Here is a 15,911-nt window from a genome sequence, read left to right as displayed (position 1 = left end):
ATGCTTCCAGCATTAACTATTCTATGATTCTATGTCTTTAGGAAGCAGTCAAGTGTGTTGATAATTAGGTATTACACATTTGCCTTCTTTTTGAAGTGAACTGCTGTTCTGAATGCATCCCTTCACCCAGTGTTTCTGCTCTTCAAAGTATCTGTCTGCTCTTTGACCTTCCCTGTGGGATTACATCACTACTGTGTGAGGAGACTTTTGAAGTGTCAGTCTACCACTTGAACTGAACCAAACACTTTCGAATTGCTCTACATAGTGCTGTGATGAGCTAATTGTTATATGCGATAATCAAGTTCCACAGCTTGTCCCTTGTATGTCCAGGTTCCTGGATATTTGGTTCGTTCTTGTGGACTGAGGCAGAGTCCTGGGGAGCTCTCACCCCAGACTGCAAAGCGTAATGAAGCTTGAGTCCCACTTGCTCACTAAATGGTAGAAAAGGAAGAGTGGAGACCATCTTCTACATGCTTTGTCTCTTCTGCAAAGGCTCTTCAAAACAAGAGCTTGGCTGGATATGTGATTCATTCATGCATGGGACTAGTAGTAACCCCTGCTTGAATTGGATGCCTTCCAGGTATTACCATATTGGCAGTGTTTTTCCTTTTCTTTTGGTTTGAGAAGAATCTTCAGAAAGCACTAAAGTCAGAAGATTTTTTGGAGCGCTTTTCTCTTGTTTTATACAGCCAGGCTGCTGAGTACCTTTAAAATTTGTCAATACAGTTTCTATACTTCTTGGGATGACTCCTGGTGAAGGCGCTTTTTCTGGATGGCTTGATCATGTATAACTTGGGTTTTAAACATGCTCTCTGCTGCAGGCTTTTCTTGAAGGCAGCAGTTGTCTGTCACTCGGTTTCAGCACAAATTGCATTCAAGTCAGTAACATAAACCTGTGCAAAGGGCTTCTTTAAGAATTTGAGTGACTATTGGGAAGAGCTAGTCATGTTGCCTTGTGGTCCAAGTGCAAATGTAACTTCAGCAACACATCTGTCCTCAGTGAGTTAAGATAGAGTAGCTTTTCCCTCATGAGCCAGTTAGCTAAACTGTTTACAACCTGCTAGTTCTTATCTGAATGCATATTTTCATCTGGGCTTGAAATTCACATCCCCACCTCTGCGATCTCTTACTGCATCATGAGGTCCGTGGGCAAGAACGTGGAAAAACAAGGCAAGCGTGGTAGGAGGCTTGCTAACTTTCTAGTTAGCAGAGTACTGGCAAAGTCAGTTCCCTAATATATTAACCACTCTTAATAATGCAAAATGGCCAGTGATGTTATCTGTGGCCTGGTTTCTAACTTAAGCTCAAGTCTTCACTTCCATTGATTTCATAAAGATTAGATGTTACAGCTGAGAAATTACTTCATTAATGGCTTTGGAGGAGGCGAGTTGCTTAACTTCCCACAAGTCAAAGCTGCTTTCATGGCAGTAGTTACCTGTGGAGAAGAACTTTGTTAGCTCACAGGAGAAGAGCAGGAGTTCCTTAGGGCTTGTTGGTCTACATCACCAGGACTATGCTCACAGGATACCAGGAAGGCACTCTTAAAATCAGCAGTGTTGGACTAGAGAACTTTTAGGACTATGCAACAGAAAACTCAATTTTCCCAGTTAGACACCTCTCCACCTCCTTCAGCATGCCAGAGCCGGGACTGGAGCCAGGACTTGGCCAGTCTTGTAGTACCTTCTATTCCTCTTCTTTTCCCTGCCTCAACTTAGCTATTTTTTCCTATAGTTGCTAGGTTGGTGCTTTTAGAAGTGTAACATTTCATGTTTTGCTTGAAGAACTTGGCTTCACTAAATGCTTTGACATTCCAAGCTGGAGTATCCTGGATCTCCTGGTGGGCTATTCAATAGAAAGCTTCCTCTTGCAACCTTTTTCCATCCCCCCCGAGAGGTGTTCTCCTGTACTTACCAAAACTGATGTTAAAGGTGACACTGCCATTGGTGCATTTCATGCAGAGCAATTAAACTTGTGCCCCGGCAAAACTTAAAATATTGTTCCAGTAAATTATTAATGATACAGCCAGCTGGGTCCTGTCTAATATACTTGGCCTGACATGAGATGTGTAGATTAGATACTGCATGAGGGAGTACATTCCTAGAAAGTTTAGTTTTCAATTGCTAATGAGTAGTGATTACAGACAGCTCTGGCTGTGTATGAGAAGTACTACTGCTGCTGCACTCCTGTTCTGTTGACGTTACCACATTTGCTGCTGAAACTTTTGGGAACCTTAGTGTATACTGAGATGGGTGTATGCTGCTTCTTTGTGGCTTCAGTCCGAGACTGAAAAAGTGAACATCATTCTAAAGTCAACCTCAAGTGATGTACAGAACCACACATTGGTGTCTTCAACAGAAGAACTGTGCAAGCTTCAAAGAAAACTTGACTAGCTCTTTTTCCTAAAAAAAAACCCCACACAACAACACCACCAAAAACCTCAAAAAAACTCAAACAAAAACCCCAAACCTGGAAGATTGTTTGCATCCTTCACCTTTGGACTGCTTGTACCTCTTCCTTGATAGTTGCTAATAACTATCAACTATTAAAGTCCTCAAAGCATGCACACTGATACTGTATCTCGGGACCCCAAAATAACACTACATACAGATCATTTTGCACAAAAACTGTTTGATGGGGTCCCACAGACCATATAAATCAACTTGTTTGCCATTAACTGCTTCAGTGCAGGGAATCTTACACAGACTTGAATTACCAGTTCTGAGTTTGCTGGGTGTCAGCAGCAGCCCTCCATGCACTTCTGTGCTTGTGCCACCAGCACTGAACCTTCATCCCAGGAAAGATTCTTGTAACTTGGGCTGAAATGCATAAAGAACAGTGTTGGGTTCCTGCACTGAGCAGCTGAATTGGGAAGAGTATTTTTGGTGAGCTGCAAAGCTTGTGTCTGGTCTGTCCCTAAGGGAAGTGCTGTGTTGGGATGGCAGTGCCAGAGCTGCCCCATGTACCTCTATGTCCTGAGGCTATGCACCAGGTAGGGAGGGGATAGTTATATTCTTTGTGTTGGTAGAACATCACCAACCTGTGACCTTTAAACAGAGATGTTGGCTCCTGTGCTAATTAAATGTGTTTCAATGCAGCTAAACAGCAACAGTTGCCAGGCAAGCTGGGCTTTGCTGTCTGCTCATCTTTGCCCTGCTATCCCAACAGCAGTGAGCAAATTATCATGTGAAGGGGAATGCTGCATTCTCTGCTTTCATTGAAGCTGTCCTGTAATCCCTCTGGGGCTAGTAATTTCATTTGTTTCACACCTTGTGTCACAGGGAGGGTGACAAGTAGCCTAATTCATTTTTTCCCCTTTCCTTTGTGCATGTTATTTTGAACCAATAACCAGTATTGAGATAAAACTGCGTTCTTCCACTTGACTGGAGCGGTTGGTGTTAGGAGGCTCCTGACGTGTTTGTGTGCTCTGTCGTGGCAGAGGACTAGTTCAGGGTGTGTTGGTGGTAGCTGAGCCGATCTGTGAAGAAGCTCACCTTTCACCAGCGTGTGAATTTGTAGCAGGATGTTGTTATAAAGTGAGTAGTTTAAACTATTGATTGTCAGACTCAATGTTCAGTCTTCTGTACCACATCAATTTGAAGGCTTCTGTTCGTTTGGCCTAGGTCTAATGTTGTCAGGGTATCATCTTGTATCTTCTCAAAGAAGAAACTCTTGACATTCCCATGCTTTGTTAAAAGGTTAGGTGACAGCAAAGCATATGCAAATGTCCTGTTGGTGTGTCATCCAGAGTCAATAACCACATCGGTATGTTCCAAAGCTCTTTTGTGTTGTCCCTAAATAGTGTGGTCATGCTTACTTGCCTGGTTTTGGTACTCCTGGGCTATAAAACCTGTGCCTGCTTGCAGTAGACACCTTGGTAAGTATTAGTAATCACCACTTCAGAGAAAAACTACTGTGCTTAACCAGACCGCTTTCTTTTACAGCGACAACTAAAGGCCAAAGCCAAGAAGGCCATTGAACAGCTACAGCTGCGTACCCTGAAGCAAGGCGACAAGGTATTGACTGATCCTGTGATCTCTTGAGTGCTACAGCACACCCTTTGCACAGATCCCACAGAGTGGTCCTTAGCACTGGAGCAGGATGCATAAGTCTCTCTGAGCCTGTAACTGTCTGTTTCAGAGATGGTTCCTCTTTCAGACCAGGGCCTTTTATGGGGTGTAAGACTTTCCAATTTGCACATTCTTATAAATCAGATTACTGTTTTTTAGCTGCTCATTTGTGGTCTTGCTGAGGTGAGAGGTCCTAATTTGCTGGCATGGATGCTTAATGGTAAACTAATACAGCGAGTCAGCCTCCCTGGCTATTCTTTTTGTAATTAAAACTGGGGGTAGAGGTTTATAGACCTCTACAGTAGTGGCTCAAATAATTCAGTGATGGTTTGCAGCTGGACTTCTAAACCATGGGATCAGATTTTCAGTGCTTCTGTTAAAGTGTCAGCTTGACTATGCGTAATCTACACAATGTGTTTAATATAAGATTATATACAGGAGCTTTCTTAGATTACCTTAGACCCCTTTGCAGTAAACCTGTTGTTCAAAAGGAAGCTTTCAAAGTCTGTTAATGCTGGCAAGGAGGGCCAGGAGACCTCTGTGGATGGATAAGGAGCTCTTGAGGAAACTTAAAGGGGGAAAAAAGAAGCTTGTAAAAGGTGGATTTAAGGACAGGCAGCCTGGGAAGAATACACAGATATTTTCTGGGAAGCTAAGGACCAGGTCAGGAAAGCTAAGGCCCAGTTAGAATCAAGTCCAGCAAGGGGTGTGAAAGATAATAGGAAGGGCTTCTATAGGTATGTATTAAATAAAAGACAGACTATAGACAATGTGGGCCCTCTCCAGAAGCTATCAGGAGAACTGGCTACCCTGGATTTGGAGAAGGCTGAGGTTCTTAATGACTTCTTTCACTCAGTCTTCACTGCCGAATGTTCTGACCACACCACCCAAGTCTCAGAATGCAGATGCAGGGACTGTGAGAATGAAGACCTTGGGCCCACTGTAGGAGAGGATCTGGTTCAAGACCATCTTAAGAACCTGAACGTGCACAAGTCCATGGGACCTGATTAAATCCATCAACAGGTCCTGAAGGAGCTGGCAAATCAAGTTGCTAAGCCACTGGTCATCGTATTTGAAAAATCAGGGCAGTCAGGTGAGGCTCCTGATGACTGGAAAAAGGGAAATATAACCCCCATTTTCAAGAAGGGGAAAATGGAAGACCCGGGGAATTACAGACCAAGCAGTCTCACCTCTGTGCCTGGCAAAATCTTGGAGCACATTCTCCTGGAATGCATGCTAAGGCACATGAAAAACAACAAGGTGCTTGGTGACAGCCAGCATGGCTTCACTAAGGGGAAGCCCTGTCTAACCAATTTGGTGGCCTTCTATGATGGGGTTATGGAACTGAGGGACAGTGGTAGAGCAGCTGGTGTCATCTACCTGGACTTGTGCAAAGTGTTCAACACTGTCCCACACGACATCCTTGTCTCTAAACTGGAGAGATATCAATTTGATGGATGGACCACTCGGTGGATAAAGAACTGGCTGGATGGCTGCATGCAGAGAATTATGGTCAATGGCTTAGTGTCCTGTTGGAGGCCAGTAACGAGTGGTGTCCCTCAGGGATTGGTGTTGGGGCCAGTCTTGTTCAACATCTTTGTCGGTGACATGGACAGTGGGATTGAGTGCGCCCTCAGCAAGTTTGCCGATGACACCAAGCTGTGTGGTTCGGTTGATATGCTGGAGGGAAGGGATGCCATCCAGAGTGACCTCAACATGCTTGTGGGGTGGGCTGATGCCAACCTCATGAAGTTCAACCAAGACAAGTGCAAGGTCCTACACCTGGGTCGGGCAATCCCAGGCACAGCTACAGATTGGGCAAAGAAGAGATTCAGAGCAGCCCTGCAGAGAAGGACTTGGGGATGTTGGTTGATGAGAAAATGAACATGAGCCGGCAGTGTGTGCTCGCAGCCCAGGAGCCAGCTGTGTGAAGGGCTGCATCAAAAGGAGCGTGACCAACAGGTCGAAGGAGGTGATCGTGCCCCTCTACTCTGCTCTCGTGAGACCTCACCTGGAGTATTGTGTGCAGTTCTGGTGTCCTCAACATAAAAAGGACATGGAACTGTTGGAACAAGTCCAGAGGAGGGCCATGAGGATGGTCAGGGGACTGGAGCACCTCCCGTATGAAGACAGGCTGAGGAAGTTGGGGCTGTTCAGCCTGGAGAAGAGAAGGCTGTGTGGAGACCTCATAGCAGCCTTCCAGTATCTGAAGGGGGCCTACAAGGATGCAGGAGAGGGACTCTTCATTAGGGACTGTAGCGACAGGACAAGAGGTAATGGGTTCAAACTGAAACAGGAAACATTTAGGCTAAATATAAGGAAGAAGTTCTTTACTACGAGGGTGGTGAGGCACTGGAATGGGTTGCTCAAGGAAGTTGTGAATGCTCCATCCCTGGTGATGTTCAAGGCCAGGTTGGATGAAGCCTTGTGTGGGATGGTTTAGTGTGAGGTGTCCCTGCCAATCGCAGCAGGTTGGAACTAGATGATCTTAAGGTCCTTTCCAACCCTAACTATTCTACGATTCATTTCCCTTCACCATTTTAGGAAACCGGTCCTGATGGAGATAGCTGTGTGGTGTGCATTGAGCTGTACAAGCCGAATGAAGTAGTGCGTATTCTGACTTGCAAGTAAGTTCTTTTCCAAACTGCCCCTTAATCCAAAATTGGGAAGCATGTTTTTCCTTCTGCAATATTAACAAAGCTGATCAAACTTTAACTGAGCTGTTGCATGACAAGAATTATTGAATCTGACAGTGTTTTGAACAACCGGAACTGTGTAAATTCACACTTTGGAGTGTGCCCTAATGGCCTGTGTTCATAACTTTCCCTGTGAGTGGATTGACAAGAGAAACTTGGCAGACTACATCCCTCTCCAAGGGATGCCAGGGCTTTTTACAGATTTCTTCCTTTGCTTGTGTATAAGAATATTACCTATAAATTGCAGATAACTGGCAAAACTGTTTCTTGTCACTTAGCTTACTGGTTGCAAAGAGGGTAGAGCTCCCACTAAACTTGTTAAACCATGCCAAGTTTTGTAGTTCAGAAGAAAGCATTTCTATTCTTGTATGCATCATCTGAAATAGAGACCAAAATAGAGCTACAGCAGTCTATTTTTCTAGAACTCTAAGCTATTTTATCTCACTGTTGTGCTTCTGTGGAAGGCTGCTATTGTAGCACTAAGACTTCAATCTGATTGCTCCCAAGATGAGCAATGATGCTTTCTCAGGGCTTAAGGAAACTAGTTCTGTGGGATTTCCCACTGTGCCTGCTGATTGGGATTGCTCTGACAAAGCTTCTGAAATCAGAGAGCTGCAGTTTGAACTGCACATATTTTGTGTAGGAAGAGGTTTTGTAACCCTTGGAAAAGGTTACAATAAAGCGCTTGGAAAAATCTGACATGGGGAAAAATCAAGTTCGGAAGAATGGAAAAAACTGTAGTTGCTGTTGTGTGTTGAGTACTGTTATTTGTCAAACACTGTAAAATCTGGGGAGGGGTTACCTTTGTACCAGGTTACCGTTTTGCAAAGGCCTTTTCTGCTCCCAAGCAGTAGGACTTCTAAGCTGTTTTGATAACACCAGTTTGGCCTGCTAAGATGTTATGAACAAACTTCCTTGATCTAATAGCTTCTAGTTTAGAAAACACCAAAACTGAATAAGCTCTCAAGCATGTGTTAATGATTATTCAGTTGTCTTGTCAGGTTTATGCTCGTGGGTAGTTCTGTTAACAATGAAGCCAGTCCCATAAGTATAGAACCATTTAGACAGGCTCTAGATACCTTTGGCTGATAGGAGACATGACTTCTCTATAAACTGTCAATCTTTCTATGAACCTGCAAACAAAGCATGACTCCTTAGGTTAAGAGGAGAGTAACTTCTTTTGAATGTCTTCTTTATGCTTTGCTCCGAGACTGCCTTTACATACACTTGTGATAATTCATTCCTCTTTGGCCCAAATGTAGCTCTTAAGAGGCTTAAGATCACTGCATTTATTTGATAACCTTCAGCAGTGGTGATCTCTGCCAGTATCAACCATATTAGATTCTCTCACATTAATTAAACTGATATTGACCTCTACACTGAGACCCTATTTGTTGAAATCATTTAGCTCTATCCATGAAGGAAACAAGCAGTCAGCTGCTCCTGTGAGTCACATTGGTGCTATCTAAGTAGCTGGGGTGTGTGTATTTGTGGAAGGCATTCTTGTCCAGATAGTCAGACTGAGGCATTTATAGTAGCAGAGGTACACAAGACCAATATCAAGTCCGAGTACTTAAAATAGTGATGCATCAAGGAAGTTCCAGATTGTACTCTAGATGTTATATTGGTGCAGCTGGAAGGACATGCTGGCTATGTGAGCTGAATTGGAGAATGCTGGTATCAGTCTGGGGCATAGGATACTGAGCACTGGATGTGGTGATCTCTGCACTTGTCTCATAATAGAGTTCTGATTAATACTGAGCAGTGCCTGTCTGCCTTGCTGTTTCTATTCAGGCTGAGGGAACAAGCAGATTACAGGATTTCAAGTCATCCTCCAAAGTCTGTGGCATAATTCAGACCCATTGTGGAACTGTCTTCATAAAAGCACACATTTGCATCTGTAATGGCTGAACTACATTTACTTCCTTGAGTACACAGCTTGCTAAACATCCACTTAGAATACACAGTGACTGCATAGACAAAGTAAATGTTTGGGAGTACAGTTTATTTGATGGCATAACTCTGTGAGATGATTTTGTTCTATGTAGTTTTATAGAAACAAGTGCTATTTCATCATCTGCCTGACAGAATTTAACCTTAAAGCTAGCACTGAGATGTCACTATTTGTATTGGTTAAATTATCAACTGGGAATGTATTGTACACAGATTAAAACAAAAAATAAGAAAAATAAAAGCTTAAGGCTGATGTAGCAAAGACGGTAATGCTGAATTCCAGCAAGTTTAGCAAGTTGAGAGATAAAAATAATGTAATCCATTCTCAGATGGGTAATAGAATAAATAAATTCTTGGTGTTTCTAAACGGGCCTTCATAGCTGCCACGTAAGTAGTTTTCCTGGTGTGAAACCTAACTCGTGGTTGCCTTCTTCCACTAGCCATCTCTTCCACAAGAACTGTATTGATCCCTGGCTTCTGGAACACAGGACATGCCCGATGTGCAAGTGCGACATACTCAAAGTTTTGGGTGTTGAGGTAAGCCAGTAGTCTGTCTTAGTGGCAGATGCTGTTATTAAGCGAGAGTAATAACCACATATGAGCTACTTCATGCTGCCTCTAGAGCACAGGTGGTAAGCACAGGCATTGCCATGTCAGTGGAGAGACGCTTTACGAATAACTGCTGTGAAGCTTGCAGCTGACTTGGTCTGAGTTGGTATCATCTGAAGCCTTGGGCAGCATGTCAACCAAAATTGTTTATAACGCATGACTGAAGAATTGCAGCTAAGGATGTTTCTCAAAGCTTCAGGCAGACTTGACAACTCAGTCCCTGTAATCAGCCCTTATACAGTTTGTAAGTACCTGGAGTCCTTGAAAAGTGAATGTGTTGGCATGTATGGCATTCCTGGAGCCACACGATTTCCTAGGATACATAAGGAATTTCTGATGTATTCTGCAAATGCTAGTTGAGACAGATGCCAGGGGAAGATGTTGCCAATGCCTGGCACTGCCTGGACCAGCTAAATGCATGCCAGGGTTTGCCTGGGGAAGGGAGATCTGCACTGAGTGGAAGGAAGAATCAGTTTTCCTGGAACTGGCTGAAGAATTCAGAAGCTTCATCTAAATTTCCCACTCAAATAGGCAGTAACTCTTTTTCACCTATGATGCTGGAGGTTAACAGCAGAGCTTTCTTCCAGTGTTAGTATTTTTTTTCCCTGGGTGTAAGTTCACTAGGCTCCAGCCCTTGCAGGCATTGGTCTCCTGGAAAGATGCAGCCTCTTATAAAGTTGTAAATTAAATGTTTTCTCCTTTATTCCACATAGGAAGCTGTAGAAGAGGTTGAGTCTGTGCAAGTTACAGTATCCAGTGATGGATCAAATGTGTCTTCAGCTAATGAAGAGGATAATCGTAGTGAAACAGCATCATCTGGATATGCTTCTGTGCAAGGAGCAGATGGATCTGTTCTGGAGGAACATGCACCATCAGAAAGTGCGTCTACAGTTTCATCTCTCTTGCTAGATTGCATTGCACTTTGTTGCTTATGCCATGAGTTAGGGGTATTTACCTTAACAGCCTGCAGTGCTTGAATACCTTGTTTTTCAGTGTAATAATAATCTTGTCTTTTGTTTTAGCATTTGGCTCTTTGTTTTCACACCACCTAAATGTGAATTGAAATCTCAGTCTTTGAAAAGAGTAGTTGAAAATCAGAGGCTTACTACTTAAAAGCCAAAGAGATTTTTCTGAGGGTGTCCTTCATCTTGTCTCTTTGGAGATTTCATTGGGATGAGTGAGTGTTGCTTTGTCACCAGATCTGTCCACTTTAGTTAATTACATACAGGAAACTTCTGGGGAGTCAGTTCTGCTCTTGCAGATGATGCAAAAGAAAGATGAAAAATACTTCAATTGAATTTCAGTTTTTGCCAAGGCTTGAACATCTTTCAACATTTTTAGAGAATATTAACTGGAAAAGACTATCAGCTTTTCCACCTACCTCATATTTTTTAATAAGTGTAAACCAATTGAGAATCTTCTGAGTGCTTAACTTTGCCAACACACACTCAGTGTTGCTGTTGATTTTAAAAATGGAAAAGCTCCAGGTAAACAAATGTAAGTAACTATACCCTGGATTTTGGAATGGCCTTGGGAAGCAGAGTAAGGAATCTTTACAAGATGAAGGGGATGCTCTGATTGTGTCTACTTATATTTCCTGTGGGAAGGCTAGCTGATAGGAAAGCATGGGATTTGCTGCCTGCCTCTTTTGGGACACGTTGCTCCAGCAAGTGGTGTGTGTATGGGAATATTCCATTTAGGTACCCTGGTACAGCAGAAGGTATTTCTTATAATCTAAACATCAGAAGTTGAAATTGTATTCATATAAGCAACTTGAAGTGATGCTGGTTTAGTTATCCAGTTCAGGCCCTTGTGTATTCTCACAAGGCAAGGACACGCATGTAAATCAGCCTAACAGGTTTAGTCTGTAGGAAGAAGGCCTTCTTCTCTGAATCAGCCTGTGTTCCACAGCTTATCCTGAAACTTGTCTCCAGAAGTTGCTCCTGATGCCTGTCTTCAGCAGCCCTAATGTTGTATGAGAATTGTGGATCTCCTTATAGATGTATTTCATAGCCTCACGTGGCCTTCTGCCACTTGAGCACACAACCTAGGCTTGCTCAGCATTACTGAGAAGTGAAGAGCTGAGCAGATACCTCTAGAAATGACTGGTAATGTCACGAATGGACTTGCAAAGTAATGTGGGGTAGCAGAAGAGCAGTAGTTTGAGCGTGGCCTTGGATCTCCCACGCTGCAGGAAAAGTGCTGGGAAAAGACCACTGCAGTGGGCTTGTGGACATAAAGCAAGCATGGTGTGCTTTAAGGTAGTAAAGCTTGCTGGTATCACTTCTTGACTTGTCTTTTCTTGGTTTTATTCTGGACAGATGACAACATGCATCTTGTGAACAATGAATCCCAGCCCCCTGCTGTGAATACCCTTCCAGATGTTGACAACCCAAGCTTTGAGGCAGACGAAACACAAGTTCGTGAAGTCAGGTCCTAAGAACATGCCCAGTGACCTGGTGTAAGCCTTCTGCAAGGAGCTGCCGACTGCCATTGCATGTGTATTAAACATTGCAAGGCTGTAGCAGGAGAAATATTGCCTTGGCAATGCTGAGATAAAATGGACTTTTCAAATCATAATTGTATGGTTTGCTGTTCTTAAAACTGTGTCTCCCATGTGGAATTTAGTTTTAGCACTCTTCACATAAAGCCATCTTAAATATAAACATCAGATTTTAACACTAAACCAAAAGTTCTATCTTCAGCAAAGCTTCTCTTCAGTGTTTGAGTCATTTAAATATGGAAAAATATTCTTTGTCATGGCTGTCTCTCCTGGGAGTTGTTTTGACTTGGGTTTTTGTTGTTTATTGTTTTAATTCAAGTGGATTTTCATTGTAAACAAATTAATTTTGATCTGGTCTAATACTTACTTGCCAGACATGGTTCAGTTAAAACAACACTGTATTTAATATCTCAGTGCACTAATTTGATAGGAGAAAGTACAAACTAATGCCTGTCAAATGGGATTTTTCCCACAGTGTCTTTGGTTCTCTAGTAAGCCGATTGATTCTCTACCTCTAAACTCCAACCTGCCAACCACACATTCCTAAAGGGAAAACAGAGAGCTGCAAGCTGACAGGCCAAATCTGACTTGCACAATACTGTAAATGGAACAATTGCATGAGTTTTTTAAACCTGTTAATATTAGCCTGAAAGCTCCTCCCAGGCTTTTGGAGTTAGAGCCATCTCTAGCACCAGCAATATGCCAAAGTCCTGGCTTTGTCAGAGTCTGGGATGACTTCAGAAAGGCTAAACTAAGGATGAAAAGATAGATACTTCCCAAAGGATCTGCTGTGTTTTGTTCAGAAAGTGATCCAGCCTCTGAAAAAATGCTGGAGTGTTGCTCTGCATTGTCTTGCCTGTGTGCTAAAGCTGCAGGGAGAGCTGATGTCCTGTAAACATACTGGAGAAGTGGTCTGTCATCCGTGGGGAGTTGAACTGGGGTCAAGGAGGAACACTGGATGCCTCAGTAGTAAGTGCAGGGCCTTGCTCAGCGACGATAACTAAGGACATCTTGCGGATGCACTTTATTTTTTTATCTTTGTATCTATAGCTTATTTCTAATGTTAGCAGAACTTTGTCTTAAAGCCTGCAATGAAGTACTATTGAATCTGGAGGGGAAAAGCAATGCATTTTCTTAGCTGTAGTACAATTAAAATTGTTGTAAATATTTCATGATTTGTATTGAATTTGAATTTGAATATGAAAATGTAAATAAAACTATATTTTGATGATCCTAACTGCCCCTAAATGTTGATTATCAGCTCTTACTTGGCAATAGATGTTGAATCTGCTCTGTCTCACACCCCTGAAACTGAATGAGTCTTGGGAGGCCACAAGGCAGCAGTGCTTGCTTGAACTAATTGAAATAAGGAGTGCTAATTATGTGCAGGGTGGTACTGTTATATGGATTGAAATGGTATTGACAAGCTTAAGCCTAGTATCTGTACTCAAAACCCAAGCAGCACAGGGTGTGTGCAGTGAGCTGCCTGTACCTCTGAACAGTTCTTCAGAGCATGCTCAGCACAAGGTAGCCTTTCATGAACTCTGCAGATCAGGCAGGTTGCAGCTCACTCCTCTGCCAGTTTGCTCAGTGTCCCTCCCTTACTCAAAGGTTTATGCTTGTGTTGTAAGGCAATAAGTTTTAAAAACAAATGCCCTTTGTACTGAAATATACTATTAGATGCCGCAAAAACTTGTGACTCCCCTTGGCCAGTTTCATAGTAGTTATCTGGTGCTTCTTTTTAGCTAAATTCCAGGTCTAGTCTAGGAGACATTGGTTGTGGGATCAAATTCTAAAGCTGAGTGTAAATCAGACCACTTGAAACCATATTTTTGCTGTGATCACCCTTCTGTGTGCATCTGAAGTACAGAGCAGAGAAAGGAACCAGCCAAGCAGTAAACAGGCAGCACCTGAACACTTATTTTCATTCTCATTTCAAAATATCTTATGAACTTACTGCAGTGTGTAAGCTGTAATGTACTAGAATTTCATGCTGTTACACTGAAAATGAAATCATCTGCCAGTCTTCGGTTTAACAGCAACAAGATTTGACTTTCAGAAAAAGGAAGGGCACATGTGTGTGTGATTCAGATCAGTTCAATACTTTGAAAGGTGTTTTGGCTTTGTTTTGTTCCAATCTATACATTTAGGTTGCTTTGTTCATAAGATTCATGCATTTCTTCTTACTGTCCTTAAAGAGCAATAAATCTGCCTTTTTTCCAGTACTCATATTTCGAAGGGTAAGGTGGACACTCAGCATTTTCTCAAGGAATGCACTAGTTCAGCACTGGGGAATGCAGCAGTTGGTGTCAGTACTCATAGTGCTGTAGAACTAGATGTGTATGTGTTCTGTGAAGATGTGGACTTTCTTGGAGTCCAATGGACTTACGCTGAGCTTCAGAAAGATTTTAGGATTCTTGTATCAAATGTGAAGTACTGCTAAGGGAATACATGCAACAACATTTGTACCTGAATAGCATTTGAGCTACTGCTAGGCCGAAGAATGTAATGCTTCTCTGGTTTTGCAGCTTAATGTGTGAGTCTGCCATGTTCTTGTGTGTGCGGATTTAGTTGTCAATATTGGCTTTGCAAGGGTTTTGTTTGAAAATGAAAGTGTGCAAATTTCACGCATGCAGTCTGTGATACTGAACTTGGGACTTGCTGTCTGACTTTGGGGAAAAACAGCCACTGTCTTATTTCACTGAACTCTGCTGAGGTTTTCACCTTTGAGAACATTGTGACAGTTTTACCTACTTTAAAGAAATTTCAAAGCTCCACTTGCACTTTGTATTTCCAAGTTTCCATGGATAGCAGCTGTCTGCAGCTGACCCTGCTTAGAGCACTGTGGCATGATATACTTTTTCCTCTAAGCAAGAGGCAAACAGAAATGTGCCTGGATGTCGGTTTGTTCCATGCAAACTTGCTGTTATTGTGCAATAGTTGGAGTTTGCTATATATACACTGTAAGACACTGGAAATTAGGTGCCCACGAGTGACAACAGTTTCTGAAATGTGTGCCTCTTGGCTCTGTTAATACTCCCATTGAGTCACACAGATGCATCAGTTATTCTGCCCTAAAGAGAAAGCAGAACAGGTTCCATCATCATCTCCAAGTGTTTGCTCCCTGCTGTCATTTCTCTCTCCCCCAGGAAAGCTCTAATCTAGACACTTCACTCAAATGCTTGCATGTTCTCCAAGGGGGAACTAGGAAAGATTTATCCCCGCAGGAGGGGAAGCCTTGTCACCTCGTGCTGGATTGCTGTGCTTTCTTGTCAACCAGGCTTTACAACAGTGGGATTTTATTTTAAATCCCAAACCATAATAATACCATCTTCTCATATTGGAAAAATATGAGAAAAATTTTCAGGTGTCCCTCGAGAAATGTAGTTACAGCTGAGATTTTTGCTCAAGGGAAAAGCAGGACTTGTTATGAGAGGCTGCAAACATATAAATGCAGTTGGAGTCAAAAGGGCAGTTGGACTTTTCCCATAAAATGGAGAGACTTATTCTGTCTCCATCTTTACATGGAAAGATCTGCACTTGTCAAATGACCTAACAGTTGGACAGAAGAAATATACACATCTATGTTGGCTGTGTGATTCAACGTAGTGTCATTCTGTGTTTAACAGATACCAGCTCAGAAGGTAGCCCTGCCTTTTCAGCTGGGTTTAGACTGATGTTTTTCCTGTGTAGATTTGGGTAAGTTCCACTCCTACAGGGCTGAAATGGCTGGTGTTTTAGAATAGATGAAAGAAAATCTCTTGGCTTTGGCAATTTAATTTTGACTCTAAGGGAAACTTGAAATCAAACTGCAGTGTTCACCTACTGTGAATTAACAGCTATGTAATTTCCTGCACTGGTTTTCAACTGTTGGTTGTGTAGACTGAAGCCAAAATTTACTTATCTAGCTATTTATTTATATAATCTTGGCTATGGTTACTTGCGGGATGTAATTTACCGTTTCTAGGAAGTCTTTATTAATGCAGTGAGAAAAATTCCACAGCACTAAATGGATGCTGTAGAATGCATTGATTAGACTGTAGGATGATTGTGCACTAATTAAGAAAGAGTTTAAGTGCCTAT

General features: G+C 42.4%; 1 protein-coding gene across 1 annotated transcript in view; it reads left to right on the top strand.

Moving 5' to 3' along the window:
• Positions 1 to 13,065, top strand: part of RNF128 (ring finger protein 128) — a 29,692-nt gene extending 16,627 nt beyond the window's left edge. The window contains exons 3-7 of the mRNA XM_065689689.1: positions 3,942 to 4,013; positions 6,612 to 6,694; positions 9,157 to 9,253; positions 10,039 to 10,204; positions 11,647 to 13,065. Of these exons, the coding sequence (XP_065545761.1) occupies positions 3,942 to 4,013; positions 6,612 to 6,694; positions 9,157 to 9,253; positions 10,039 to 10,204; positions 11,647 to 11,765 (537 nt within the window). The 3' untranslated portion in view covers positions 11,766 to 13,065. The remainder of the gene's footprint in view (positions 1 to 3,941; positions 4,014 to 6,611; positions 6,695 to 9,156; positions 9,254 to 10,038; positions 10,205 to 11,646) is intronic.
• The last annotated feature ends 2,846 nt before the right edge of the window (positions 13,066 to 15,911 follow it).

Source organism: Lathamus discolor, chromosome 9 (genome assembly GCF_037157495.1).
Source record: "Lathamus discolor isolate bLatDis1 chromosome 9, bLatDis1.hap1, whole genome shotgun sequence".
Taxonomy (NCBI): domain Eukaryota; kingdom Metazoa; phylum Chordata; class Aves; order Psittaciformes; family Psittacidae; genus Lathamus; species Lathamus discolor.
This window is presented reverse-complemented; position numbering and strand designations above follow the sequence as displayed.